General features: G+C 35.8%; 4 protein-coding genes across 8 annotated transcripts in view; 2 read left to right on the top strand and 2 right to left on the bottom strand.

The window, feature by feature from the left end:
- Positions 1–1,784: 1,784 nt before the first annotated feature.
- LOC145933383 (uncharacterized) lies at positions 1,785–15,556 on the top strand. Of its 4 annotated transcripts, XR_014424848.1 has the most exons (3): positions 1,791–2,334; positions 14,928–15,074; positions 15,297–15,556. XR_014424848.1 is itself a non-coding variant. In XM_083033041.1 (2 exons), the coding sequence occupies exons 1-2, from the start codon at positions 2,007–2,009 to the stop codon at positions 3,304–3,306; spliced, it is 363 nt and encodes a 120-aa protein (XP_082889167.1). In that variant the 5' UTR covers positions 1,785–2,006; the 3' UTR covers positions 3,307–4,321. The 4 variants fall into 4 exon arrangements, 3 of the variants coding, with proteins under 3 accessions (XP_082889167.1, XP_082889165.1, XP_082889166.1); XM_083033041.1 differs by lacking the exons at positions 14,928–15,074; positions 15,297–15,556 and adding an exon at positions 3,272–4,321 and having other exon boundaries at positions 1,785–2,334; XM_083033039.1 differs by lacking the exons at positions 14,928–15,074; positions 15,297–15,556 and having other exon boundaries at positions 1,787–2,013; positions 2,097–4,321.
- LOC145934298 (uncharacterized) lies at positions 15,423–16,809 on the bottom strand (the record flags this gene model as incomplete). The annotated part of the gene is made up of 5 exons (XM_083034660.1): positions 15,423–15,522; positions 15,625–15,808; positions 15,889–16,050; positions 16,174–16,297; positions 16,783–16,809. Coding segments are annotated over 5 exons (597 nt in total), but the record flags the coding sequence as incomplete, so codon positions are not given.
- Positions 16,810–21,275: 4,466 nt separating this feature from the next.
- Positions 21,276–24,932, top strand: Vps4 (vacuolar protein sorting 4). Of its 2 annotated transcripts, none has more exons than XM_083033043.1 (7): positions 21,276–21,389; positions 21,821–21,917; positions 21,991–22,102; positions 22,365–22,741; positions 22,838–23,105; positions 23,429–23,871; positions 24,555–24,932. In XM_083033043.1, exons 2-7 carry the CDS (start codon positions 21,897–21,899, stop codon positions 24,654–24,656), a joined length of 1,323 nt encoding a protein of 440 aa, XP_082889169.1. In that variant the 5' UTR covers positions 21,276–21,389; positions 21,821–21,896; the 3' UTR covers positions 24,657–24,932. The 2 variants fall into 2 exon arrangements, with proteins under 2 accessions (XP_082889169.1, XP_082889168.1); XM_083033042.1 differs by having other exon boundaries at positions 21,286–21,431.
- The window catches only part of Pdp (pyruvate dehydrogenase [acetyl-transferring]-phosphatase 1-like protein, mitochondrial), a 3,512-nt gene continuing 896 nt past the window's right edge, over positions 24,795–27,410 (bottom strand). Inside the window, exons 2-3 of the mRNA XM_083034659.1 lie at positions 27,124–27,408; positions 24,795–26,122 (exon numbers count right to left, since the gene is read on the bottom strand). Of these exons, the coding sequence (XP_082890785.1) occupies positions 25,446–26,122; positions 27,124–27,408 (962 nt within the window). The 3' untranslated portion in view covers positions 24,795–25,445. The remainder of the gene's footprint in view (positions 26,123–27,123; positions 27,409–27,410) is intronic.

Raw genomic sequence — 27,410 nt, 5'->3', positions numbered from 1 at the left:
AAGCAGTGGTATCAACGCAGAGTACTCTTTTAATTTGTATTTTATCGATTTGGAAATAATTTTAATGGATTAATGAAATTTTAGCGATTAAAATGACACCAAACGACATAAATCGGATGATTTAATCTTTAATCCATTAAAATTATTTTCAGCAGACAAAATGCGAATTATAAAAATGTTATTTTCTATAGTAAGATGACATATACATATACATATGTATTCGTGAAATACGTGATAATATAAATGAAGAAAGCCTATAAATGAAGAAAGCCTCGCGTAAAAGACTGCCAAACTGACGACATGATCTCGTTTTCGTCCTCGCTTCGACATCCGGAGACCTTTAATATAATTAATCTATATATATATATATATAATAACAAATATATAATCACGAATTTAAATGTCTTATGAAATATATAAGGACTTAAACCTTTATTTTTTACAAATATAAGTGATAGGGCCTTAAGAGCCGAACGCGGATGTTGATGCGTATTCCAACGAAAATTTAATTTTTTCGCTGGAATTAAATTAATTGTGCATAGGGCACGAATTTTACTGCTTGGTATACTGCCAAGTCTTGTATGGAATAATCTCATACTTGAGATTTTTTATTCTATACATCCCTTCTTTAGGGGAGTTTAGGGGGGTTAGAGGGGATGTATAGAATAAAAAATCTCAAGTATGAGATTATTCCATATAAGACTTGGCAGTATACCAAGCAGTAAAATTCGTGCCCTATGCACAATTAATTTAATTCCAGCGAAAAAATTAAATTTTCGTTGGAATACGCATCAACATCCGCGTTCGGCTCTTAAGGCCCTATCACTTATATTTGTATTTATTACGGAAGAGCCTTAATAGTAATTCTTATTCTTTATTTTTTATTTTACCTTTTTGAAAGTAAATGTATAATAGATTAATGAAATTTTTACAGTTATTAGAACGACATCAAACACACGATGACGCATAAATCGAATAATTTTTAATTAATAAATATATATGAATAATCAAAAATTATCCGATTCAAGTCGTGTTTGATGTCTTTTAATTGCAAAAATTCAGTAAATAAATATATTATAAAATTATAATTTTACTTTTACTATTTTAATTGTATATATGCGCACGTATATATAATATATATTCATCCGTGCGCGTACGTAGTGTATACATATATGTATATGTTAAAATGTAAAAATATCGCATATAAAATATATATATATATATATATCTTTTTTTAAATTTATTTATATACGCGAAATGTATTTCTTATCTATAATTTATGGATATAAGATGTGTGGACACACATGCGTAAGAAATGATTTTAGATTTTACTTCTAGAAATGAAAGTGGATGTATTTAGCACGGACATGAACCAAATAATCGATGGTATCGAAAAGTGGATGTGGATACGTAGTTCCAATTCCTAAAAGTGGATGCACGGCGCTGCTGTACGGCCTAGTAAAAGCGTCCCACGAAAATCGCCGGCATGGCCTCTCTCAGGCTTCTCTCTGCTAACACAAAAGTCCACCGTGTACGTGTGAGTCCCGTGAGGCAAAAGCGCAACCTTGCGGAGCATTAATAAACTACAATTAGGCTCGACATTTGGTCGCACATTTCGATAATTCCTCAATGCTAGTTCGGCCTCCTTATCTCTATTCTTCATGGTCTCACCAACGATGAGCGTCTCGGGAGACTCTTCGTACGTCGGTTGAGTGTTCGCCGGTTTTCCGCTCCGGTCGTGCGTGCGTGACTGAGTGGTGGAGTCGGAGTGCGATTGTTCTTCCTTGATATTGTTCAATTTTATATAAACATTTCTTTAATTATATAATTATTCTTCTATTGACCACGATTTACTCTACCGTTATGCATTGTTTGACCTATCGTGCTTTCGCCACGTAGCTTGCCACGTGTCGCAGTTGCCTTTTCGGCCATATTACTTTTCCCTTTGTTCTCTGTCCTGTCCTTTGTTCTTTTCTGTGATAATTGACTGTGATCTAGATAGCAATATGGATTGTGAGCCTGTTCCTAATAAAAATAATTCTTCTACCATTTCGGAACAACCTAGATCTAATAATCCAACAAATTCTAATTCGCAGGCTTCAGTGGAGGAGGGAGTAAGACGTATCATCTACGGGAAAAAGAGACTTTCTGAGGTATCTCATTACGAGACAATTGGTAAAAGGATATCTACGGATCCCCTGGATGCACCTGATTCGCGTCTTATAAATAAGTATTCTCTGGAGTCCAAGCCTCCTTTCCTCGTTCATATGGAACAGCTTCCTATCCGTGCTATATATCAGGTTAAGGCGCCTGATAAAGACTCTGCTATAGAAGGTAACGATAAGAATAATAATAATAATACTTTGAATAATCAGAAATCTAAGTCCGGATCTTATGGAATAATAGCTCTGGGTAAGAGAATATCAAAAAATATAAATTATTTTAACTCTGCTTTCGATTTGAAAACTATTGGTAGAAACAAATTTTCAGTTTCATTTAGTGATAGCAATTCTGCAAATAAATTTGTCGAGTATTTTAATAACATGGCTGCGCAAATTTTTCCGGGAGAAAGATGGATAGCTTATGTCCCTAATTTCAAGGTTATTAGGCAGTATATTATTCGCGGTATTGATGATGACGATACTCCACAGGAAATTATTGATAATCTTCGACCTCCTCCTGAGTGGAGTATTATGTGGACTCCTCCTTTTGAGGTCACGAGACTAAAAAGACCTATTCGTCAAAAACATAATGATAATTCTATTACTATTAATTATATTAACTCTGACTCATACATAGTACGCTTTAGATCTTCTGTAGTCCCCCCTAGTGTTATTTATATGGGGAAGAGATTAGTATTGCGTCCTTTTATACAGAGAGTTAAACGTTGTGACAAATGTCAACGATATGGTCACATTTCAAGGTTCTGTCGCGCTTCTGATAACAACGCTGTCTGTGCAAGATGTGGAAAAAATCCTTCGACTCATGGTGAAGGGTCGAAATGTTTAGCCGATAAGCCTTCGTGCATTAATTGTAATAGACATAAGCTTAGTGATACTGAGCACGAAGCTTCTTCTAGCAAGTGTCCAGTTTTTATTCAGCAAAAGGAAATTAAAAAAATTATGGCATTTCAAAATGTTTCGCAATTCGAGGCTGAGGTTTTGATACGCAATAAGGAGAATAATATTGTAAAACCACCTAGTGTGGATTACGGAGTTCCACTCCCTACTTTTTACGATTTTCTTCCATCTAATTTAACTACTCCTTATAGATCGTCATCATCATCTGGTTTCAATACTTCGATGAGATCATTTTCTGATGTGACTAAGCCTAACCGGGCTGAGAACTCTTGCAGTCAGTCTCCAAAGGATGTTCCTTCGTCTAAAACGAAGTCTCCTCCCTCTACTTATAGAAGGGAAAAAAGAGACAATCATGGAATTGTTACCTCCATTAATAAAGGTATCCTCTCTAATCAGTCAATATCATCTAATACTACTTCTAATTTGACAAATTTAAATAAAAATAATAATAGTCTATCCTTTTCTCAGAATCTACCTAGTATATATTCTTCTCCATATTCTGCTATGCAAGTTTCGAGTCCATTAAATTCTAAGTTAAATATTGATTTTTTGAATAAATGGATAGCGGATTATCAGAATAAGCATCAAGCGTTGCAAAAGGTAGATAGGGATATTTTGACTGGAATGAGTCAGGCTCTTCTCAGTGGTATCCTTTTTACTTAAATTTCTATATATATTATATTTCTGTTTGTTTTGTTATGGCTTGTTTTTCTGTTAATGTTTTGCAGTGGAATTGTCGATCTTTGTTGAGAAGGATTCCTGATCTATTGTATATATTGGAAAAATATAAAATTGGTATAGCTGCTCTTTGTGAAACGAGATTGAGTGATGAGATTTCTCCTCCTTCTTTCGCGAACTATGAAGTTTTTTCACGTAATCGTAACAGACAGGGTGGTGGAGTGGCTATCCTGATCGATAGAAAATTTAGATTTTCATTGGTGAATGATGCGCGTTTGAATGATGTGTCTTCTAGAAATAAGATTGAGATCATTCTTGGTAGAGTGTGGCTTGGTACGGATAGGCACATCTTTATTTGCTCAGTTTATAGTCCTCCTCGTGGAAACAAGTACCCTTATACTAATTCGGATGCTTGGCTTGAGATCTTTCAAATTTGTGAGGGTTATTCTCCTATTATTTTATGTGGTGACGTGAATGGTAAGAGTGCTCTTTGGTCCGATCAAGTTCTGGGGCCGGATACTGAGGGTGGGAAATTGGAGGCCGCAATCAATAGTGTGGACCTCTTTTGCACAACAGGGGTGGTTCTACATGGGCCTCTGCCGATCTTTCGGTGACATCTGCTCTTGACATAACGTTGACTTCCAATTGTATTGCGCATGCTTGTGAGTGGAAGGTTTTGTCTTCCGGTTATGGTAGTGATCATTTTCCTATTATTACTTGGATCAATGACTTCATTTCCGGCTCTGATGTTGATTTTGGTAGGCCTTCCTTTTCTACTGTCGGTATCGATTGGCATGTATTCCAGGGAGAATGTATTAATTTCACTCAGACTTTTGTAATTAACCCTAGGGATCTCAATAGTACTTATAATAAATTGATTTCTGATCTATATCAAGCTTTATCTAAAGCTGGTGCTGTTCGTCATAACATCAACAATATACGGAAAAAAGCTCCTGCTCCATGGTGGGACGATGAATGTAAAGATATAATACACAATAAAAATCGAATCTTTAGAGAATTCAAGAGATGTCCATCTTTTTCGAATTTTCAAAAATATTCTGATATTTGTAAGGCGTCATCTAAAGCTTTTTCTAGGAAAAAGAGGGAATCTTTTAGGAATTTTTGTTCTTCTATTAACATTAATACACCTATTTCTAAAGTATGGTCATACATTAGGGCTTTCTCTAATAGGAAAAGCGGTAGGTCCAGTAGTATTGCGGTATCGGAGGTGGAGTTTGTGGCTGCATTTGATAGGTTGGTTCCTCCATTGAATCAACCCTTCTCACAGATGGATGAAGACGCGCTTATTGACTTGCCTTTTAATGGCACAAGATCCAATGCATCTTTTATGTTGGTTCCCTTTTCTATCGTGGAATATGAAGAAGCTGTTTCTTCTCTAAAGGCTAAGTCATCACCAGGTCCAGATCTTATATCGAATAAGATTATAAAAAAGCTACCTTCGGATACTCATTTATTGATTTTGAAAATCTTCAACATGTTTTATAATAAAGGTATATACCCTAGGCAATGGAGTGAGTATTACACTATATTCATTCCTAAACCTGGGAATAAGGGTGCTCTAAGACCGATATCACTTGCTAATAATCTTCATAAATTATTTGAAAAACTTATTCATAAAAGACTTGAATGGTGGGCTGAGAATAACCACATAATACAGGAGTTTCAGTACGGATTCAGAAGAGGTCTGTCCTGTATGGATAACATATCAATTCTTATTACTGATATTCATCAGGCCAATCAACGAAAGGAACTTACAGGTGTAGTTTTTGTTGATTTGATTGGGGCTTTTGATAATGTTATTCCTGACGCTTTGTTCATCTTATTGAGGAAATTTGGTCTTCCTTGTAAGGTTCTGAAGTTTATTAGGGATACCATCTCTTGTCGTCATCTTATTGGATTTGCTAACGGTGTTGCATTACAGAGAAGACTGACATCGAGGGGTCTCCCTCAAGGATCTATTCTTAGCCCTATTCTATTTAATATGTACATATCTATTATTAATTCATGCTTGCCCAATTCAGTTAAAATTCTTTCTTATGCCGATGACATAGCTATTTATTGCTCGAATTCTGTGGTGGAAAACATTAGAGATCAACTGAATCTCGCTCTGGATAAACTGAATCCTCTTCTGAAAATGCTTGGACTGAGTGTGTCTCCTGCCAAATCTTGTTGTACGGTCTTTTCTACATTGAAATCTAGAAACACTCGTCTGTTGATCGGGCATGGTCGGTTTGACATCAGGATTGGGGGTGAGGTTGTTCCTTTTTCATGGGCTGTGCGATATTTGGGGGTTTATTTGGATCCTGAACTAAATTGGAGGGCTCACATTAGCCAATTGAGAAGTAGGGTTATTCCCAGAATTAACATCTTGAAAGCTATTTCTGGAATTAGATGGGGGGCTCATCCTGGTACTCTCCTTAATGTTTATAAGGGATTCATTCGTCCGGTCCTAGACTGGGGATGTCAGGCTTTTCATCCTATTGACTCGATAATATACACTAGAGCCTGTAGACTTCAATATGCCGCTTTAAGGGTTGTTTTGAGTATGATGTGTACTACTCCAACTAATGTTTTGCTGGACATTAATGGTGAGCACCCATTATCTTCAAGATGGCAATTTCTTACGAGAAAGCTTCTTTGCAAGATTATGGCTCGTGCATCTCACCCTTTAAAAAGAACCATAGAACGGATCTCTAATCTGCCTGAGGTTGACGGAGCTGTTTTTGGTCCTTTGGTGAGGACTTATCTCGAAAATATTCAGCTCTATTCTCAGATGGAGGAGTTCCATCTTCCGGGATATTTGAGTTTTTCTTACGATATTTGTCATTTTAAACCTAGCATTGATACTGAGCTCGGCTTTGAGCTTCACAGGGAATCAAGCATCCCGGACTCTTTTGAGAATTATTTGATGGGTAGTATGGGTGGAGTTTCCTTCTATACCGATGGTTCGAGAGAGGACTCTGTGAGTAGGGTTGGCTATGCTATCTTCTCCCCGGATGTCGGATTGGAATGTAAAACCCGCATAAATGATTTCTGTTCTATATTCGAGGCGGAGGCTTATGCCATCCTTCATGCTATTAACATCATTATGGAACCAGATCATTGCATTGCTAAAGCAACAATTTTCTCGGATTCTTTAAGCGTTCTCTCTAGTTTGCGGAACTCTAGATTGGCGGGTAATACTCATACGATTATTATGAAAGTTAGAGATTTGTTATATAAATGTAAAGTAGATAACATTGATGTCAATATAATCTGGATACCCAGTCATAGGGGTATTGTTGGTAATGAACGGGCAGATCTGCTGGCTAAAGAGTCTTTGCACCTTCCTGATCCTCTCCTTATCTGTAGATGTCATTATACTAATTTGTACTCTAGATTCAAGTTTTTGGCTAAGGAGGATGCTGTTAGTGTTCTTTTGTCCCAAAGTCAATATAAAGGCGCTAGATATTTTAATTTAATCAAGTCGGTGCTTTCTCCTCCATGGTATAATTGTCTCAGTACTGATCTCATGCGCTCGACTATTGTTCTGATTTCCAGACTCAGATCACATCATGTTGCTACTAATGGTCATTTGTGGGAAAAGAATATTGTTGCCTCTCCTGAATGTCCTTGTGGACACCCTTTTCAAGATTTGAATCACGTCTTTTTTGACTGCCCTAATTATATTGAATTTTCCAACAGACTCATCTCCTCAATACGTCTTATAGAACCAATCATTGACCTGGATATTCCTGACTTGGCTTTTTCCAATAATCCAAGAATCTATAAAAGACTGCACTGGTTTGTCAAACAATCGAAGATCATTATATAAAGTACTACTGACTTCATATACTTTCTAATTGAATACCATGTCTTAAAATGGTGTATGAGCATAAATAGCTCAAGCAGCCAATACAGAAGAAGAAGAAGAAGAAGAAGAAGATGAGCATCTCGTGGACTCGTGCGGCGGCAGGCACGAGATTTCGCCTCTCGCGCGTAGCGCTCCACGTAATTCGAGGACAAAATTTTATGACGTTAAACTTTGGGCAATATATAAAAAATTAAATATATTAAATATAAGGTGTAAAATCAGATTATAAGTTGAATAAAAATTATATCCAGTTTTTTGAGTACATTAAAAAAATTGTTTTTTGAAAGTGTATATTAAAAAAAATTGTTGAATTAATTTTGTTTTAGATGAATAAATATTCTAATTTGCATAAATAATAAAAAAAAGTGCGAGTGACGGGAATCGAACCCGACTCACAATCAGTAACGTGATAACCACGGACTTAAGTGTACGTACTACGAGTGGGGTTCAATTCCCGTCACTCGCACTTTTTTTTTATTATTTATGCAAATTAGAATATTTATTCATCTAAAATAAAATTAATTCAACAATTTTTTTTAATATACACTTTCAAAAAACAATTTTTTTAATGTACTCAAAAAACTGGATATAATTTTTACTCAACTTATAATCTGATCTTACACCTTATATTTAATATATTTAATTTTTTATATATTGCCCAAAGTTTAACGTCATAAAATTTTGTCCTCGAATTACGTGGAACGCTACGCGCGAGAGGCGAAATCTCGTGTCTGCCGCCGCACGAGTCCACGAGACGCTCATCATTGGTGAGACAAAGCCAGAGCGATGGATTGTTGGTCCTTGTCTGACTCATCGGTTTGGTTCTCAACTCGGTTCTCATCCGAGTAGTTCAGATATGAACCATATCACGGATTCGAACCATTTCTATGTTTTTTACCGAGCGTAACGACGTAGTTCATGTCCACTTTGTCAGGGGGCGCATCAGTACACGCGTCCGCTAAATCGCGGTGGCCGCTCTCAGGTTTCTCTCTGATGTCTATACCACAGATTAAGGGTGCCTTCACATGCGGCGTAACATGCGTACGCGCGTACTGCTGCGTACCTTGCGTATTCTAGTAATATGCCAGAACTTACGCCATTTAAAAGTACCTTATTCACATGGAGCGTATTTCGTTAAATTTCGCGTAAAGCGTAACTAGCTTAACCAATAACAGAGCAGGCTTTCTGTTGTACAATAGAACAGAAATACTAAATGGATTCTCGATTGGTTGTTATTATTTAGGCGTATTGTTAAATACGCGCCATGTGAATTAGGTACTTGGTCCTTAGTAAAATGTGCGCGTAATCATACGGTTAAGTACGTATTCGTTGCCATAACAGAATTTTTTTTTTTTTTTAAATCTCCAGTGATAGGAGGCGTGCTTCCAGCCTAAACAGCAAATCTCGCACATATACAATATGACTGATTCTACTATCTCTCAATATGATCCCCTCAGAGGGAAGGGATACGTCTAGAACAGATAACAATTTAACAATTTATACAATTCTACCCGTCCTTGAGATGAAGTTTATCACAATCCTGAGTGTTCTCGTTTCCTCATTACGAAGCCAATTCCATACACATTCAGGGCCACTGGCACCGACTTTGCTAAGGTTGTATTTCAGGTCCACTCTATATTCCTCAAAAATACTACATTGAAATATCATGTGATTAATATCCTCCTGATGAAAACCGCATTCACACCTTGGTGACTTTATGTAGCCTACTCTACACAATGATTCGTTTAAATTATAGTGATTTGCTCTAAGTCTGTTTATTGTGACGGTATATTGTCGAGGTTGATTAACTCCAGCGAACCACGGATATCTAGTTTCTTCATTGTAAAAATTTCTATAATAGTGTACGCCTTTAAAATTAAACTGGTATCTAATTTCGCTTTTAGTTCTTACATACATTTCTTCTCTAAATTTTGTTTTAAGGTCGTTAATAGGGACAGTAAGTTGGTCAGTGTGTGCGTATGTACTCGCCTCCTTTGCCAATCCATCCGCAATTTCGTTTCCGTAAATACCTCTGTGAGCAGGGATCCATGCCAGTACTATTCTTCTTCCCTTTCTTGTAGCCAGCTTATTGAATTTATCTACGTAACTTCTAATTTCCGTAATGTAAGGATTAGTATACACGTTGAGACTGTTGTTTTTTAAGCTACGAATGGAACTAAGCGAATCGGTTAGGATCAGGATGTCCTCCGAGCATGTCTCGTTGAACAGCCAATTTAAAGATTTAGCAATGGCGCAGGCTTCCGCCGTGAACACTGTAGCCATTTTATTTAGTCCAAACATATATCCAATATCTCGATTGTCTATGAAAAATGCGCATCCCGTGGAGAGACCGTCCTTTGATCTGGATCCATCTGTATAAATTTTTATAGTATCTCCAGGCAACTTGTGTTTAACCATCATGTCTGCTATAAGTTCTTCACTGCTTGCATATCTATCGAAGTCACTGCCAGTTATCTCATCAACATTTATAGAGTTTGTAAGTGTCCAGTAGTCTGTATGAAACATCCCATATTGCTTGGGTGCTCCCGGCGCCCCCAGAATCCTAATACAGCTCCTCCACGCATCGGAGATCAAATAAGCCCGCTTCCATGGGCATCGCTGTCTATATATATCCTCCCGACTCACCAGCTCCGCTATGGCCTCTCTGATTTCCAATTCTCCGTATTCCATTATTCTAAATATGGCATTTCTAGCCAGAAAACCTGCTCTGTCTCGAATTGACAACATCTTAGATTCCGCCAATAATATGTTAGTCGGGGTAGAGTTGCGATATCCAAGAGCCATCCTAATTCCTGCAAACTGAGCTCGTTCCACTTTAGTTCTGTTTACTCCAGTTAACGGGATATAGATACAAGATTCATAATCTAGGATCGATCTAACCAGGCTTTTGTACAACAGTAAGGCTGTATTGACCTCCATGCCTCGGGACACCCCGTTGACATATTTCAGCATTGCGTTTGCCTTGACCACTTTGTCTCTGACAGCATTGCATTGCTTGTCGAAATTGAGCTGTACATCTAGAATCACTCCCAGGAACCTAGTCTGCGTCTGTGCTCTGCAAAGCCCATCTCCCAGGCGTATTGTGAGGTCTCTGTCAAAAAATCCTGCCTTATTGAATTCCACCACCACCGACTTGCAGGGTTGAAATTCCAGTCCCAGCAAAGACAATTCCGAGCTGAGTCTGGTCAGAGCCTCCTCCAACAATAGTTTTCTAGTTCCCTTATTCTCGTCGTCACAGTATATCACCATGTCATCTGCGAACTGAAGTTGTTTAACTCCCTCTGGAAGAGACTCAGATAACTTGTTAGTATATATATCGTATAAGAGAGGGCTAAGAATTGCGCCCTGCGGCAAACCCTTGCATGAGTGTCTGATGATTTCCTGATCGTGGTCCACGATGAATTTGGTGTTTCTGCAGTGCATCCATTTTTCCACAAATTGAACGATTCTGTGCGGACATTCCTCTGACACAAGTTTCCCGATCAGAACAGAATACAATACGTTATCGTATGCCGAGACCACATCCAAAAAGACCGCTGTAGTGTGCTTGTCCTTAAAGAAATTACTCCTGATAGTTGAGGTAAGCTTTATAAGATTATCTCCGCACGAGCGCCCGCGTCTAAAACCATTCTGATTAGAGTCCAACACCTTTCTGTTCTCAGACCACCAATACATTCGCTCCGCCACAATTCGCTCCATGATTTTACCAAAACATGAAGACAGGGATATTGGTCTTACTTTATCCCTGTCTTTCTTGTCAATAAATATTACTTGATACTCCAACCAGCTTTTAGGCAAAGGACCACCACAAAAAACACCGTTAAAAATGAATGTAATGATAGGTAAGTATATTGCAGGAAGCAATCTAATCATCTTGTATTCGATGCCGTCGAGCCCCGGAGATGAGTCCCTCCTAACACAGTATATCGCTCGCCTCACCTCCTCTGCTGTTATGCGTTTATTCAAATGATTGTAAATATTGTCGTATTTTGGTTTAATTATTATTTCAGGCTCCACTACCCAAGGTGGAGAGATATTGTCAATAGTTTTCATAATTACTTGAGCACTTGGTCAGTATTTTGCCACTTATTCCATTGGATTCTGGAAGAAGACTTTTTGAGGACTTTTATTTTTTTCCAGACGTAACTGATGTTGGTGAACTTGTTGATAGAGGCTATGAATTGAAAAAAGTGTTCTTTTTTGGCACACTTGATAGTCTTCACTGCCTGCGCTCTGGCCCTCTTATACAAAATAAAATCGTCCATTGAACCTGTGCGCATAAACGTCTTTAGATGTTGAGACCTGGATCGTACTGCCGTTGCACATGTATTATTCCACCATTCTACCGGATTTTTTTTGTTATTTTGTCTTCTGTAAAGACCGTCTTGGCGCGAATTAATATTATGCGGGGAACCATATGCGCGAGTGTCCATGGACTTTCCAGAGGCCTGCCACACCGCAAGTCGCATATTTTGGGTTAACTCCTCGTATAGACTCATATAATCTTCCAGATCTTTATGTGATTCTTTGTCAACATGCATGTCTCCTAGATCCCTCATAACACGGACATACTCGTTCCAATCTGTTTTCCTTGTTGATGTCCGATTGGTTCTCTTCATATAACCTAACATATAAGGAACTCGGATTGACGGAAAAGCTCACCGGAAAGTGATCCGATCCCCACAGCTCCGTGTACTGTTGGTATTCTACTAAGTTTGTCAGGTCCGGAGTAGTCCAAATCAAGTCCAGGTTCGATGACGTCCCCCCAGGGGGGGCCTTTCTTGTAAGCGAGTCGTCGTTGATCAAAAAGAGACCCAATTCCATACAAATCTCCGCCAGGTTAACTCCATTTACGTTCGTGTCCCTGCAGTTCCACTGCGTGTTATGCGCATTGAAATCTCCAAGGACTATGGTTTTCGTTTGAGGGAATTGCTGAAAAAATTTACACCAATTCGCCCTCTTTTCTGTTACACCTGGCCTTCTATATAGTACGACCACCGTATAACCTCCTCGTAGGCTGTCCACTTCGACTCCCACGCATTCCGTGCAAGACAATCCAAACTTGCAACTTATTTGTTTATGTTTAATAGTGTTCCTGACAAGAAGTGCTACTCCACCCGATCTTCCATCTCTCATAGACGTACCGTCCTGTCTATGTGTAGTGAAGCCTGAAAATCTAAGACTATCTTGGGTTTTAAGTTTAGTCTCCGTAATACATACAATATCACAATCATTAATATATTTTGTAATTTCCCATCTTTTATTTCTGATGCCTCTAGCGTTCCAAACTATTCCTCTCATGTCAGGTAGAAACTGAAGAAGCATCTCCGAATGCCCATTTTCGAGCGTTGACCCTCGTATGCGAACCATTTTTGAGTTGATTTTTGATTGTCTGAGATAGAGTATTTATAGCTTGAATCATTCTTTCAACTTGATGATCTTCCAATTTGCATAATCTTATATGACTTGTAGCTGAGTCTATAATTTCCGTGATCTCCTCAAAACTATGATGGACGCTTGTATTATTGTTATTAAATTGATCATTCTTCAGAACAATTCCGCGTTTTAACTTCGTAATGTCATGCTCTCTCAAATCAAATTGACTGTAATGTTTAGTTACTGTGTTGCCTCTAGGAGTGGGGGGTAATATCCGTATTTGTTTACCCATTGTGCCATCTTTTCTCCCGGGGCGGTGAAACTGGTAGAGGATCTTGTCCTCTGTTGACTCTAGGTAGCCTTGGCCATGCAGACTGATCTCTCTCAGGATTCCGATATTCCCTTGTGAACGGCATTATTCTCTTCTTCGCTTCATAAGCTGAGACCCTCTCCTCCACCATGACTCGATTGGTATCTCTGTTGATAGCATATACAGGGCACTTTCTGTCCGTAGCCCTATGCCTGTCTCCGCAGTTCACACAGCGAGCCATCTCAGAGCATTGCCTGTGGAACGCATCGCCACATATCACACACATTTTGGTTTTTTTTCTGCAAAACTGTCTGAGGTGTCCAAATCTATAGCAGTTAAAACATTGTTTTACATTTGGTATAAACAGTCTGGAATTTAGGAACGTAAGTCCCCCGTAGATGGAGATTTTTTGTGGATGTTCCGCATTCCTATATGTAATTATTATATTGTTTGTGTTAATCCTATTCAAAGTATTACTATCCTTATCAAAACTTCTAGTCATCCGCTCTATTGCAATTATTTTAGTTTTATCATCGATGGCATCTATAAGTGTGGGGATTGACAGGTCCCAGTCTCTAATAACAACCTTGCGCAGAAGAGACCTTGTAGGAATCATGAAGCTGATTCCCAAATTATCCTCCTGTTGTTGAGTGTGGTTGTCCAGGATTCTATTAGCTTCCGATGAATTTTTAAAAGTTACTTCAGCCATGCGGAAGCCAGACCTTTCAGCTTTAATGGGTTTTATTTTCATATTAGCTACCAAATCAATAATTCTAATAAAATTACGCGCCGCTTTATCAGAGCATCTTGCAGCTAACAGACTAGCCTGTAATACGAATGGACCCTCATGCTGGGAGTCGTACCTTCTAACATTATTATTAATATCTATCTTAGTATTATCCTCCGTAACTTTCACAAACTTATTATCTTTATTTATAACATATCGTTCGGATATAAATCTAGTACTATTATCCGTCGCGGGAACAGATTTCTGCACGGACGAAACTCGCTCGCTAGGATCATTATTCTCAATTATATCAAATTCTTTACGTGCCACAGGTAAAACCGCTACATCGGAACTGTCTACTTCCATATCAGAAATACCATCGTTAGACAGATCACAACAATTCTGTCCAGAGTCTAATTTAAATCTTTTATTATTATTATTATTTTTTTTTAAACAACCTATAGTAGTTTTTTTGCTTCTTTTATACGGGTCGATATGCAAAGATTGTCCACGCGACTCAACGTTTTTTACTGGTGTTAAATAATTCTTATTATGGAACGAGTCCCAGTCAATTTCACTAACAGACTTAATTCTAGGTTTAGATGAAGTGTTACTACATTCTTCAATCACGTCATTATTATTAAATCGGCTATCATCAGAGGACATTACTTTCTTACTAAAGGTTCTTGCATTTCTAACCTCACCTGCCTCGTGGTCCCCCACGATACCCGATTTTTCGGGATCGTAGGGGATACTAATGTTATTCTCCACACTCAGAATTTATGAGTCCTGAAAAGGACTGTTTTACAACAAGAATACCTCACCTCAAGGACTTCGTCTCTACAATTTTTCAATTAACAGCTCGCGTCTCAAACCAAGGCCTGGGTACACGTCACCGCCATCACCGGAAGTCCAACAACATGTGATCTGCCATAACAGAAGAAGAAGAAGAAGGTTAAGTACGTATGTACGGTGAAGTAAATGAGGTGCAGCGTATATAAATAAAAGGTATGTAAATAATAAATAATAATAAATAAATAAGAAAATATATAAATAAATAAATAAAAATAATATTTTAACAGGTTTCACACGTATAGTCGCGATTAAATACTCAAAAGTGCTAATAATAACAATTATTAATTTTGATAAACTAATTAAAAATAAAATATTCTAATTTTTATTATTTTAATCTTTATTAGATAAGTATAATACATGAAAAATCTTTCGTAGGTTTGGGGACTTGTGAAAGAATGTCGATAGAATCGAACGTCCGTGGAGAAATACTTGTAGGTGTAGATGTTCGTGAAGAAACATAGGATGTCTGTAGAGAATTGTTATCCGAAATTTGAAGCGTTGTTAAAGGCCCAGCTGTAATATTACCCTCATATTGCTCGTTTTCGGTGTCAAGTGAACTTCATCATTTTTAGCATTAGGATCTGTCAACGAACTCACTGTCCTAGAATATCATAATAAATGGATTACACATGTGACAAACTCTCTTTAATTTCTGATAGAATAGAAATAATATATATAAGAATATTAAAGAGTAAGAACTTACGGCCATGTCTGCAATGAATCGTTTAGAAATGCCATAAGCTCATAATATTGAAATTTAGATTTATTTTCAATGGCATTAGCGCTAGATCCGCTAGGTACATACGCCCGAACCTTCTTACGAGCTTTTATATAATTGTCTCGTAAATACTTCCATCTAGTCTTAGCCTCTTCTGGACTGAGGAAACCTTGATAAATAATTGATTTTAAAATTCATTTATATATGCAATAAAATAAGAAAAAGATTTTTCTAGATGATTAAATATACCTTGTAGTATGTTCGACACTTCTATCCATAATGCTTTTTTGCGTAACAGTGTCCTCTCTAAAGCAGGTACACGAAGATCATATAAGCTAGGTTTGCTTCTAACTGCTTCGATTAAGAGTTCGTTTAAATTTTCTTTTTTGCCAACCGTTGAATTGTTTTTAACTGTTAAATATAATTATATTTTTTAATTTATTTAATAGAGTGAAATGAGTGAAAAGATATGTATAGTAATCATTGAAAAGATATGTATAGTAATCATTGAAAAGATATGTATAGTAATCATACCTATTGTCACGACATAGTTTTCGACATTGATATGGTCTACTCCTTCTATGTAATCTTTGAAGCACTCGTGCTCAGCAAAGTTTGTGGTAAATTTAAAAATCCATCCATAGTATCCACATTTGTGCTGTATTAAAAAAGAAATATGTAAGTGAAGATGCATAAGACACAACAGGTTGCTCAAACTCGTCCAGCATACAAATGAAAAAATAATTATTGGACACACACGCTGGGCCATAAAATATTCATTCAATACTTACAATTAGACATAATTCATTGCTTGCACGATATAACGAAATAATTTTAAGATTTACTTGGTGAATATTATTTTCAGAATTTCTCAGAACAATTTTTATATTCCTTTTTCTGAACATTTTTGAAAGATGCGTCAATTCGTATAAAAATTCGAACTTTCTCAGAAAATTTTAAGATTTTCTATATGAATTGGCACATCTTTCAGAAATGTTCAAAAAAAGAAATCTAAAAAATTGTTATGAGAGATTCTGAAAATAATTTTCACCAGAGATAACCTTAAAATTACTTTGTTATATTGTGCAAGCGATGAATTACATCTAAATTGATAATTTTTATTTATATAAAATTTGTTCTTACCCGAATTTGGTTCATTTTTTTCAGCACACATCGAAACACATTCAGCACGAACGAAAATTATGCTTCTTCTTAAATGTTTAACGGCCTCGGGTGACCAATGTTTTATCTTGCCGGCCATAAGGAGAAAAATATGCGTAAATAAACTGATTGCCTATGCGACTTTCGGCGGCTTACGCAAAAAATTGAATTTAGCGTATCGGCATTACGTTAGGGTGCCGTCACATGGGGCGTAACTTGCGTAAGCGTAACCAGCGGATCGCCAATCACCGAGTTATTCCGATAGAGCCCTTCGTCGAGCTCTATCGGAATAACTCGGTGATTGGCGATCCGCTGGTTACGCTTACGCAAGTTACGCCCCATGTGACGGCACCCTTAAATAACTAGGTGAATTTGCGTATGATAACTAAAACGATGTGATTGGTTGATGAGTTTGGCGTAAGTTACGCGTACGCATCTTACGCCGCATGTAAAGGCACCCTGACAGTGGGTCCACAATAGATGATTTAAGCCCTAAGCCTTAAGAAATTGACCAATCACAGTCGAGTTTTCTCCTCATACTTGACTGCGATTGATCAATTTCTTAAGGCTTAGGACTTAAATCACCTATTGTGGACCCAGCGTAATAGACAGATAGCCAAAGACCTGGGGCTCGATTCTTGAATTCATTCGCAAGAGAAACGTATGCGCAAATTCGGCTCTTACAGAAAAGTTGCAAGTTGATTGGCTAAAAGCCATGCGATAGCCAATCAACTTGCAACTTTTCTGTAAGAGCCGAATTTGCGTATACGTTTCTCTTGCGAATGAATTCAAGAATCAAGTCCCTGTGTCTGGCGACATTTTGGCGCTCTGTTTGAAATGTGACATATCATGATATTTTATTTCTACTTCTATTGCATGAGAACAGACTTTTATAGAATAGAACATTAATTCAACAATTGTGCGCAATTGAAAATAATTTTCTATGTTTATATTAAAAGTTTATATCTTTTAATATAAATGATGCAAAATATGATATATTTTTATTGTTTGTATAAATATAACCATAATCCTCATATTTTGGCTTTTTTGAAACGTATTAAAACATTTTAAGCTATAAAGTCATAATTATATAAAATATAATTTATTAAAATTTTTGAAAAATTATTGAAAATAACTTTATACCTAAATATATTTTATACATAAATATATATATATATAGTATATATATATGAATTACATTCATAAACATTAAAATCAACTTTATTATAACAATATTGATCATATATATGTAATACCACGAGACCACTTTATAGCTAAAAGTGTTCTTAATTCGTTTAAAAAAATCTGAATCATGAGAATTACGGTTCTTCATATAAATAACAAAAATCTATCACTGCATCTCAGTTGATTAATGAAAAAGAATTGTGTTATTGAATTCGGGGAAAGAAAGACTAGATTTTTATCATTAGCTTTGCGATAACTTTTGTTGTAACAGCCGATTGCAACACACAAAGCGGCATTTTTTAATATTTTCGTGTAATAAATTAATTTCGCACAATAAAATAATTCAATGACACTGTTCTATACCTATGGAGCAGCACTAATGTCGCCAGACAATATGGCGGCCCCCTCCTCCCCTAAAATCTTCACCCCCCCGCGCCAGAAAGCTCCGTCCAGATATATTCATACGTCCATGGGCTCAATCGATGCGGAATCGTTTGTTGGTCACGAATATGCTAATTAGAACGTTTGTTAGATCGTCGTTTCTTAAATAAAAGCAAAAAACGATATTTCGCGTGTCGCTAATCGCGCTGGTCTGCCGGAGCCATAACGCGTACCGCGCAACCAATCAGAGCCGTAATAGAAAACGCGGAACGACTCTGATTGGTTACGCGGTACGCGTTATGGCTCCGGCAGACCAGCGCGATTAGCGACACGCGAAATATCGTTTTTTGCTTTTATTTAAGAAACGACGATCTAACAAACGTTCTAATTAGCATATTCGTGACCAACAAACGATTCCGCATCGATTGAGCCTCTGCAAAACTTAAAGGATCAAAATAAAAAACCGGGGGCTAACTTCACGGTCAATTTTATTTTTTATTTTGCAGCGCGAGGCTAATCTAACAAACGTTTTAATTAATCTAACAATCACCTACAAACGACTTACAAACGATTTAAAAAAAGAAAAACTCAAAAAGTCAAAATTGGGGGGCCAAGTTCACGGAGCTCGAGATTGGTCAATCCGCAATTATCAACTGACAACGAGAGCATTTGCAACCTATTGTGGAATGGCCCTTAAATTTACGGTTACGGTTACGGAAAAAGTTTACGGCCTCTATGGCCGGTATTCATAGTCCGTTCTTATTTCAAGACCATCTTAAGTAATGTCTTAAGATGCAAATACGGCTCTGTGATTGGTTAATCACATCTTAAGATTGTACTTAACGCTGGGTCCACAATAGCTGATTTAAGCCCTAAAGGCTCATTCAGACAGGACGCGTCATGCGTCAAGCAGCGAGCAGCAACCAATAAGCGAGGCAATATTTTTTACGCCATTGCTAATATTACCTCGCTTATTGGTTGTTGAATGGTTGCTGCTCGCTGCTCGCTGCTTGACGCGTCCTGTCTGAATGAGCCTTAAGCCTTAAGAAATTGACCAATCATAGTCACAGATTAATAGACAGATAGCCAAAGGTCTGAAAAAGGCAAGACCGGCATTTCCGTGCGACAGACTTTGCCCCTTACCGACACACTTTGCCCCTGGTTCGAGTCCGTGCTAAACTCCGTTAACTTTACCAAAAGACTTTGCCCCTGGTTCGAGTCCGTGCTAAACTCCGTTAACTTTACCAAAAGACTTCGCCCCTGCACCCCTATTCTGTAACTTTTTAACAATACTTTCAAGGAGAGATCGACTCTTTACCGATTTTGATCTCCTTTTTTATAGTGAATCTGTATTGAATTTAAGTTGATCCGTGTTCGAGCTTTTCGTCCAATGCGCCTTGTAAGTAATATTTTTTTTTTTTATATTGGATATTTAGAGAAATTTTCATGTTTGTTATAAGGCCTAAAGAAAGACACAGTTTTGATTAGTACCGCTGGCGCAGCGGGAGAACACGAGAGTAGTAACTGTGGGGATCGATCCAAGGTTCAAAACTTGGGATGACATAACTTTTTTTTGTTTTTTATTATTTTTTATGTATATGTTATATGTATTATTTATTACGTAGACATAAATATTCGGCATATATTTATTGTTTTTTAGATACGCATATATCTTCTTATATATTTAAAATGTATAAAATAATCATAATATAAATAAAATATTTTTACAGAGAAATATTTTTAGAAATATTTTAATTTTTTAAAAATTCATACATTTTTTAAATTTTTAATCCGAATGTTTTCCGTAAGTTATGAAAAGTGTGTATTCTAACATTATTAGATTATTTAAGAAAATTTAAAAAATGTATAAATTTTTAAAAAGTAAAAATATTTCTAAAAATATTTCTCTGTAAAAATATTTTATTTATATTATGATTATTTTATACATTTTAAATATATAAGAAGATATATGCGTATCTAAAAAACAATAAATATATGCCGAATATTTATGTCTACGTAATAAATAATACATATAACATATACATATAAAATAATAAAAAACAAAAAAAAATTATGCCATCCCAAGTTTTGAACCTGGGATCCCACAATTACTACTATTACCGTCGTATTAACGACGCGACTTTTGACTTCGAAAATGACTTATTTCTTGGGAATGTAGTTAGTAGTTACTGCATTGGCCACTACTACGATATGGCGCTGAAATCAGTGAGAAATGCCGGTCTCGCCTTCATCCAGGTCTTTGGCTATCTATTAATCTGTGTCATAGTCGAGTTTTCTCCTCATACTTGACTGCGATTGATCAATTTCTTAAGGCTTAGGGCTTAAATCACCTATTGTGGACCCAGCGTAAGACAGTCTTAAATATAAGAACCGACTATGAATACCGGCCTATGATCTAGCCTTTAAAAAGTTACAGAATAGGGGTGCAGAGCACAGAACGCATAACGCATATGTATAAGAAATTTGATTGGTCCATAAACGTATGCATAAGAAATTCAACCAATCGAATTTCTTATGTATATGCATTAAGGTGCCTTTTCATGCTGACGCTCGACGCTCATTTTTAGCGGCAAAAAACGTCACGTGACCAAAATTGACGAATTGGTATCTTTATTTTTGGTCACGTGACGTCTTTTGACGCTAAAAATGAGCGTCGAGCGTCAGCATGAAAAGGCACCTTTATGCGTTAAGGCTCATTCAGACAGGACGCGTCAAGCGTCAAGCAGCGAGCAGCAACCATTCAACAACCAATAAGCGAGGTAATATTAGCAATGGCGTAAAAAATATTGCCTCGCTTATTGGTTGCTGCTCGCTGCTTGACGCTTGACGCGTCCTGTCTGAATGAGCCTTCATGCAAAAGTTTGTGCTCGGGCCTTTATTGTGGACCAGGTTTTATGTATATACGTCATTGGGTCTTGGGTCTTTAAAGACATGGCCGTGTGGGTCGGCCCTTGTGGTGCCATCAATAAAAGCGAGTGATCGGACGCATTGATTTCTAAAAAGTAAATATTTTTGCAGTGACATTTAAAACAGAAGTGAAAATGGTAACAAATTTGCATCTCGAATTTTACAATAATAACATTTTTTTAGGAAAAGTCAGATTATATTTTCTATAAAGCACATATATTAAAATCAGCTTGTACAAAATTTTGCGAGAATTCCGCAACGTTTGTATTCCTATATTTCGTCGTAAAAAGCAATTCAACACGATTTTATCGAGTTTTATTGCGTAACTAAAAGAGAAGAATTGGAGGACAAACCAAAATTTCATTAAATTTCAAGTAAAATCAGTATATATTCGAGGAATTCTTCGCGATGATTTTTCGATAATTCGGTGATACTTGAAGAAAAACGACGGTTTAATCGGCTGTGATATCATCGATAGGGGTGACGTTTGATTCCGAGTATTACTTAATTAACAAAATCGTTTCAGAGGCCAACAAGTGTGGAATAAGTCTGTGCATATTTGAATATTGTGTATATTTGAATTTTTTTATCAAGAAAAAGTAATGGCTTCGGCAATATTGCAGGTAAATAAATCCATAAATATAATGTATACACTGTTGACATAACAAATTCTCACACATTGTATGATTTTTATAGAAAGCCATAGATCTGGTGACAAAGGCTACGGAGGAGGATCGTAATAAGAACTATGAGGAAGCTCTTAGATTATACGAACATGGCGTTGAATATTTTTTACATTCAATCAAATGTAATGATAAGGATTAATTTAATTTTAGACTTACTAATTAGAAAATTAAACAAATTTTTTTATTATTTAATAATAACAATGATTGTACGAAGTTAGTGTAACTGATATTTTTAACAATTTTTAACGATTATTTTTATAATTATTTTGAATATATTTTATATATAATAATATTTTATATAATTATATTTTTTATATTTTATTTTATAATTATATAATATTTTATATAGTATTTGATGTTTATACAATATATTTTGAATTTCAGACGAGACGCATGGAGATAAAGTGAAGGAAAGTATAAGAGCGAAGTGTATGCAATATTTAGAAAGAGCAGAAAAATTAAAGACTTACTTGAAGAAGAGTAAGAAAAAGCCAATTAAAGCTGGGGAAGATAATGCCAAGAAAGAAGATAAGAAGAGCGAAAGCGGTGATAGTGACACCGATAGCGATCCCGAGAAGAAAAAAATGCAGAGCAAGTTAGAAGGTATTATAATCAACGAGAATACAAATGTTAAATGGAGTGACGTTATCGGTCTCGACGGAGCCATAGAGGCTCTGAAAGAAGCTGTTATTCTGCCGATGCATTTTCCTTATCTCTTTACCGGAAGACGCATACCTTGGAAAGGTATTCTATTATTTGGAGTACGTATATTTGATGAAGTTGATTTAATACACGACTTATTTTGAATTTAGATAGATATTTAGTTTCTAATTGTATTTTTCACCCGCCATTTGCAGCCACCGGGTACTGGTAAATCATATTTAGCAAAGGCGGTGGCAACAGAAGCTGATCAAGCTACCTTTTTCGCCGCGTCGTCATCAGATTTAGTGAGCAAATGGCTGGGAGAGTCGGAGAAACTTGTAAAAAATTTGTTCGAACTAGCACGACAAAAGGAACGTAGTATTATATTCATCGACGAGATAGATTCCCTATGCTCGTCACGTTCAGACAATGAGTCGGAATCCGCAAGGAGGATAAAAACAGAATTTCTAGTTCAGATGCAAGGTATACTTAAAGGATAAATATGTTAATTAATATTTTTTTAATATTTAATTTTTTATTAATCATTAATATAATAAATCATTAATATTTAATAATTTTAAATATTTATAAAAATTTAATTATATTTATTTAATATTTATTTAAATTTAATTATTATTTACCACATACTGGCAACTTCTCGATGAACTTTGAGAACCTTATATTATCATAGATCAGTTAATAAATTCAAATATTATGTACCTCGATTTAATTAATATTTTATTAGCCGAAGTAAACAAACGTAAACTTCAGTTGCATTAATAACTTTTTTCTATCCTTAAAAAAAGGTGTAGGGAATACTAATGAAAATATACTCGTACTGGGAGCCACTAATATACCTTGGGTTCTGGATTCCGCGATCAGGCGAAGATTCGAAAAGAGGATTTATATTCCGTTACCTGAAAAACAAGCGCGAGCTGCCATGTTTAAGCTCCACTTGGGTAATACATCCCATTGTTTAACGGAAGATGATTTTAAGAAATTAGCAGCATCCACTGACGGTTACTCGGGGGCCGATATAAGCATCATTGTACGAGATGCTCTGATGCAACCCATCCGGCAAGTGCAAACGGCTACACATTTTAAACGCGTCACAGGACCATCACCGAAGGATCCTTCCATTATTGTCAATGATTTATTTACTCCGTGCTCCCCTGGCGATCCGGCTGCCATAGAAATGAATTGGATGGAACTGGATGGCGAAAAGTTGTTTGAGCCATCAGTTACTATGGTAAGTTAAAAAAAAACTTGATATTTAAGATTTTCGCGGTGTATATGAGTACATTAGAGAATATTAGAATTGATTAGGTTTTCGGGTTTGAACCGCGTAGACTTTTTGTTTGATTCCAACGTTTCGTGACCATTTCAGCTCACTTCATCAGAAAGAAACAGTCTGATACTTAAAAAAAATTTTTTTCATATATCTTCCTCTATTTCTGTCTGTACAGGATGTTTCAGGGTTAAACGGTCAAACTTAAAACTTAAAATATCAAATTAAAATTAAAGTTTCTCCAAAAGATATTTAAATACTTTGTTCAAAAAATAGCGCGATTTTTAAACATTTTGAATATACAAGATGATAAAATTATCAGATTATTTTTATACTTCTTCTATTTCTGTCTATACAAGATGTTTCAGGGTTAAACGCTCGAATTTAAAATCTCAAAATAATTAAAAATAAATTAAAAATTTTATTTTCTATTTTATTATATAAATTTGATAATAATTTTATAACATCTTATATTCAAAATATAGGTATTAATATCTCTTAAAGCAGCTATGGGCATCTTTAAAACTTCTTTTACTTATTTTGAGGGGTCTTAAATTCATATTTTAAGTTTTAACCCTGAATCATCCTATATACTTATAAAGGGAGTATTTTAATATGTGTTAATATATATATTGTCATTTTAGAAAGATATGTTAAAATCGCTAGCAACGACCCGTCCTACCGTGAATGAAGAAGATTTGACAAAGCTAGAAAAATTTAAAGAAGATTTTGGTCAAGAAGGTTGAGAAGTCTTTGAGCTTTTGCGTAATTAAGTATAAACGGATTTATAACTCAATTAAAATGTCCTTAGTCCACACGCTCGCCTTATCCCTCTTACAATAACATTTGATTTAAATGTCTATATAAATATACTTGGAAACGAGTTTTTTTTTTTTTCATCTGATTTAATCCTTTTTAAGCGCAAAACGAATACAATCTGGCATTTAAGCTTAAATTCGTTCGTTTATTTACTTGGCGAAAATAGTACATAAATTAAGAAATAAACCATATATATTTTGAGATAAAGTCTTAGACTTATATAAAAAATAAAAGAGGTAGATTATTTTTTATTGCAAAATGCAAAATAGAAAAATGATGAGGTATATGACAAACCTTGTGTTTAATGCTTTACTATATAATCACTGATATATACCTAACAACTTAATTGTAAAAAATCATATTTATATAGATTTATATATAGATTTTAGTTATTTCCTTATCACATCTTCGATTATGATTTTTAACTGCTCTTTGTATTATTCGATTATTCCGATTTAAATAGTAATCGCTTGCGGGAATCGAATATTGCATGGTTAGATATAATTTAAGGAATTCGCTAACATTGAAAAACACAAATAGAGCATAATGAGTATTATGTAATACACCGAGAGTGTTACATATACATATGTATCGCCAATATTCAAAATGGTGTTTTCATGTAAATTGTTTTTATTGTTAACTAAGAATAAATAACAAACTCTATATACTAATATAATTTAAAAAGTAAGAGTTGAGAGTTTTGGCAATTATTGTTTTCAGGGAGGACAATGCCTCAGAAATTCCGAGTCCATGTAAACAACCGTTATGGTAATATCGTCACGAAATATTCGCACCACCTCGCTTGGCAGAGTCAACAATTGCGATAGTTTCACGTGATCTATCCCGTATTCCGTGCCGCCTAGAGCATTTCTCAGTAAATGTGTCGCCGCATTGCTGTCGAGGGGTTTCTTCTTCAGACCCTCTTTACGTTGCAGCAACATCTCGTTTATATCCGACAATTTCATATTTTTTCGCGGTAATCTCAATGGGCTGAGAGTGACTTTGCCGCTCATATGTTCCCCTACCAAGCGTACGGCTTGCAACGGCGAGATCAATTCCCACAAACCGTCACTGGCTATTATGAGAAACTTGTCTCTGGGCGTCAATCTGTGATACTTGACGTCCGGACTGGCCGTCAGGTACGGCGGTGTATGATAATTTGGCGGGATCGCCGCCTTGAAGAACGGCACGATTTTCTTCATAATGTCCTTGCTCCATTTGTAACGGAAGTCACCCAGGGAACGAAGCGGCGCCAATTGCCCGAGCAGTCTTTCCATTTTAATCACAGTCGATCTCTCGTTCGACGGATGCTCCGACAGGATTCTCTCCACCTCCGCACTATTATCGGTGTTATGCTCCACCGTCATTATTTTAGCCGACCATCCATCATTTTCTAAACCGGAAAATTTTATTTATACATATTGATTTTATTTTTACAATTTTATACGTAAAATTTGTTTAATCATAATTAACACATTCACAGCTTCTGACATAATAGTATTTTTTACTATTTTAAGTTCGTTTTAATTTGAATATCAAACGAATTTGTTTACGTTTAAAAATAAAATTTCTTATTAAAATATACAAAAAAAGATTAAATTTTACTTTTATGTAAAAATATTCAATTAATTTTTTCAAAAATACATGTAATAAATTTTAAAAGGTTTTTTTAAAAATTTTAACATTCCTCATGTACAGGATGGGCCAAAAGTTTGGATACAGTCGAATATTTCGTAAACAATGCATTTTAGAAAAAATGTTTTAAATAAAAATTGTAAGGTTTAAAAATATCTGTTTATAGATTTTATCACTTTGATCTTGGATGGCGTTATCAAGGGCAGGGCAAGATTTTGAATTTTTTAAATGCATATTTTTTTTATATAAATCGATTCCTCGCAGTATTCTGTATGAAAAGTTATAGGGATAATATGATCAAAAAGTAAACAGTTTGAGATATTTTATATATTTGACAATCTTACATAAACTATGAAATATTTCGTAAAATATTCATTTTCCAATGATCTTACCTGAATACTATTATGCACAAAATAATGAGAGGAATCGATTGATGTAAAGAAAACACATAGTTGTTTTTAAGAAAAAATATGTAATTTGCAACTAGAAGCTCTGTTTGGATTTGTAACAAGTAAATTTCCTTCAATTTCAAAATAAGTAGTTACAAAAATAATATTTCAAAATAAATTTTTTTGTTTTTTCTCTTATTTATGATAAATATCTTATTAATGATAGAACTGTGCAGCAACCAACTATAGATTTATTTAGTTTATTGTATTCAGTTTCCAATTTTAGAAAAGTGAAATAATTAATACAAGAGTATTCGGCTGCAAATGTGTTAATATTAAATAAACAGAGATTTTAAAAGAGCAAATAAACCTGAGAGTACTCCTAATACGGCTTTACAATCGCCTACGCCAGCAACATGGAGATGAGGGCCATCTATGTGTGCCACAACAGCTACCGTACCTGACATTGCAACGGCAAGAGTTCTTGCATCCTTCCTATTCAGTTGCAACAAAGCCTCGTTCGATAAGTCATTATCTAGTCTAAGAAATGCATCCTCCAAAGCCCTTTCCATTTGAAATTCCTTTCTGCTATCCGATTGCACCAAGTCCTTTATGAAATTTAAAAAGCTCGCCTGATAAAGATCTCTAATCTCTGCT

Source organism: Prenolepis imparis, unplaced genomic scaffold (genome assembly GCF_030444845.1).
Source record: "Prenolepis imparis isolate NDT839.2.m4 unplaced genomic scaffold, iyPreImpa1.0 SCAF_3, whole genome shotgun sequence".
Taxonomy (NCBI): domain Eukaryota; kingdom Metazoa; phylum Arthropoda; class Insecta; order Hymenoptera; family Formicidae; genus Prenolepis; species Prenolepis imparis.
This window is presented reverse-complemented; position numbering and strand designations above follow the sequence as displayed.

What these genes read in the sequence shown, in the direction of transcription:
- Vps4 (XM_083033043.1), top strand. Translation starts at nt 21,897, where the DNA reads ATGGCTTCGGCAATATTGCAG. An exon ending in AAGGTATTCTATTATTTGGA is followed by an intron (nt 22,742 to 22,837) that starts GTACGTATATTT and finishes CGCCATTTGCAG; the next exon opens with CCACCGGGTACTGGTAAATC. An exon ending in ATTTCTAGTTCAGATGCAAG is followed by an intron (nt 23,106 to 23,428) that starts GTATACTTAAAG and finishes CCTTAAAAAAAG; the next exon opens with GTGTAGGGAATACTAATGAA.
- LOC145933383 (XM_083033039.1), top strand. Translation starts at nt 2,268, where the DNA reads ATGGAACAGCTTCCTATCCGTGCTATATATCAGGTTAAGGCGCCTGAT.